General features: G+C 38.1%; 1 protein-coding gene across 1 annotated transcript; it reads left to right on the top strand.

Moving 5' to 3' along the window:
- Positions 1-1,885, top strand: LOC147410622 (protein FAR1-RELATED SEQUENCE 5-like). Its single transcript, XM_086417370.1, has 3 exons — positions 1-179; positions 405-1,667; positions 1,750-1,885. The coding sequence occupies exons 1-3, from the start codon at positions 1-3 to the stop codon at positions 1,883-1,885; spliced, it is 1,578 nt and encodes a 525-aa protein (XP_086273496.1).

Here is a 1,885-nt window from a genome sequence, read left to right as displayed (position 1 = left end):
ATGGATAAGATTAGGGTTGACAAAGATGAGAGAATGCCTATTGATGACATTGTGGGATCGTCGATGGTCGAAGTAGATAGTGATGAATATGCTGATTATCAGAGTCCTAACAAAGACGTTGAAGATCTAAAAGCACCTTATGTGGGGATGTTGTTTGATTCAAGTGAAGAAGCTCAAAAGTATTATGAGGATTATGGACGTTGACAAGGATTTTGGATTCGAACTCGAACCACTACTAAGTCACGACGGGGTTCAGATGAGCCGACTGGAATAACATACGTTTGTTCACATGAAGGTAAATTTCAACCAAAGAAGGTAGAAGAAGAAAATGAAATTGAGAAGAAAAGAAGTTGTTCCACTGTTAAATGTGGTTGTAACGCAACTATGCGTATTTTAAATGACAGATGGACCACTAGATGGAAAGTATCGATTTTTAAGGATGACCATAATCATAAGGTAGTTACACCAGCTAGGAGAATGAAAATGAGGTCAAACCGAACCATGCCAAAAGCAGCTAAGAATTTAGTCGAAGCATTCCATAGAGAAAATATGCCAGTTGGGAAAGTGTCATCAATTTTGGGTGGGGACATGATCGGTTTCGATAATAGAGATTGTTACAACCACTTGAGAGATGTTAGACACATGAAATTAGAAGGGGGTGATGCACAATCAGTATTGAACTATTTCAAGAAGAAGCAAGTCGAAAATCCACAATTTTTTTATGCGATACAATGCGATGACGAATGCAGGGCAGTTAACTTTTTTTGGGTTGATTCTCGATCACGAATGGCATATGATTATTTTGGGGACGTGGTGTCATTTGACACAACTTATCGGACAAACAAGTATAATATGCCGTTTGCCCCATTTACTGGAGTAAATCATCACCTTCAGTCAATACAATTTGGGGGTGCTCTTCTGCAAGATGAGACAGAGGTAACGTTCACATGGTTGTTTGAGACCTGGCTAGAAGCAATGGGAGGACGTCATCCGATATCCATAATCACAGATCAAGATTTAGCAATGCGGAATGCAATTGCCAAAGTGTTTCCCAACACCCGTCATCGTCTTTGTATTTGGCATATCGAGAAGAAGTTCGCTGAGAAATTGTCTCATATATACTCTCAAGATACTAACTTCAAAAGTAAAATGAGAAATTGTATATGGTCGACATACACGATTGAGGACTTTGAAAAACAATGGAAGTCAGTGATCGTGGAAAATAGATTGGAACACAATGAATGGCTTCAACAATTATTTGACATAAGGGAGTCGTGGGTGCCAGTCTATAATCGTCAAACATTTTTTGCTGGTATGAATACAACCGGTCGTAGTGAAAGTATCAATGCTTTTTTCGATGGGTTCGTTACTTCAAGGTCAAATCTCACCGAATTTATTGTTAAGCATGAGCAAGCATTGCAAAGGAATGTAGATGCAGAGAGCAAAGAAGATTTCATTTCAGAGCATAAGTTTCGATGTGTTAATAAGGGTGAGTTACTTTTAAAGCACGCGGCAGAATCATACACCAAGAATGTGTTTGAGAAATTTAAGCAAGAATGGGTCAAAGTGATTCGATTTAGAATTGAAGAAGAACGGGAAATCGAGAATGGATATAAATTGTATGTGGTGAAAAGTAAATATGATGTACCTGAGGAGTTCATGGTCAAGTTTAATTTGAAAACATATGAGGGTACCTGTGAATGCAAAAATTTTGAATTTCTTGGAATACTTTGTCTACATTTTTTAAAGGTTTTTGCTCGTCATGACATTGATATTATACCGTCCCACTATATTCTCGAAAGATGGAGACAAGAAGCCAATCGTAAATTCAGAATCACGGGTTCACATACAGTGGGCAATGAGAATGAACAGTCGGATGCAATGA

The sequence above is a fragment of the Akebia trifoliata genome, chromosome 1 (genome assembly GCF_017979445.1).
Source record: "Akebia trifoliata isolate Shusen 1 chromosome 1, ASM1797944v1, whole genome shotgun sequence".
NCBI lineage: Eukaryota > Viridiplantae > Streptophyta > Magnoliopsida > Ranunculales > Lardizabalaceae > Akebia > Akebia trifoliata.
This window is presented reverse-complemented; position numbering and strand designations above follow the sequence as displayed.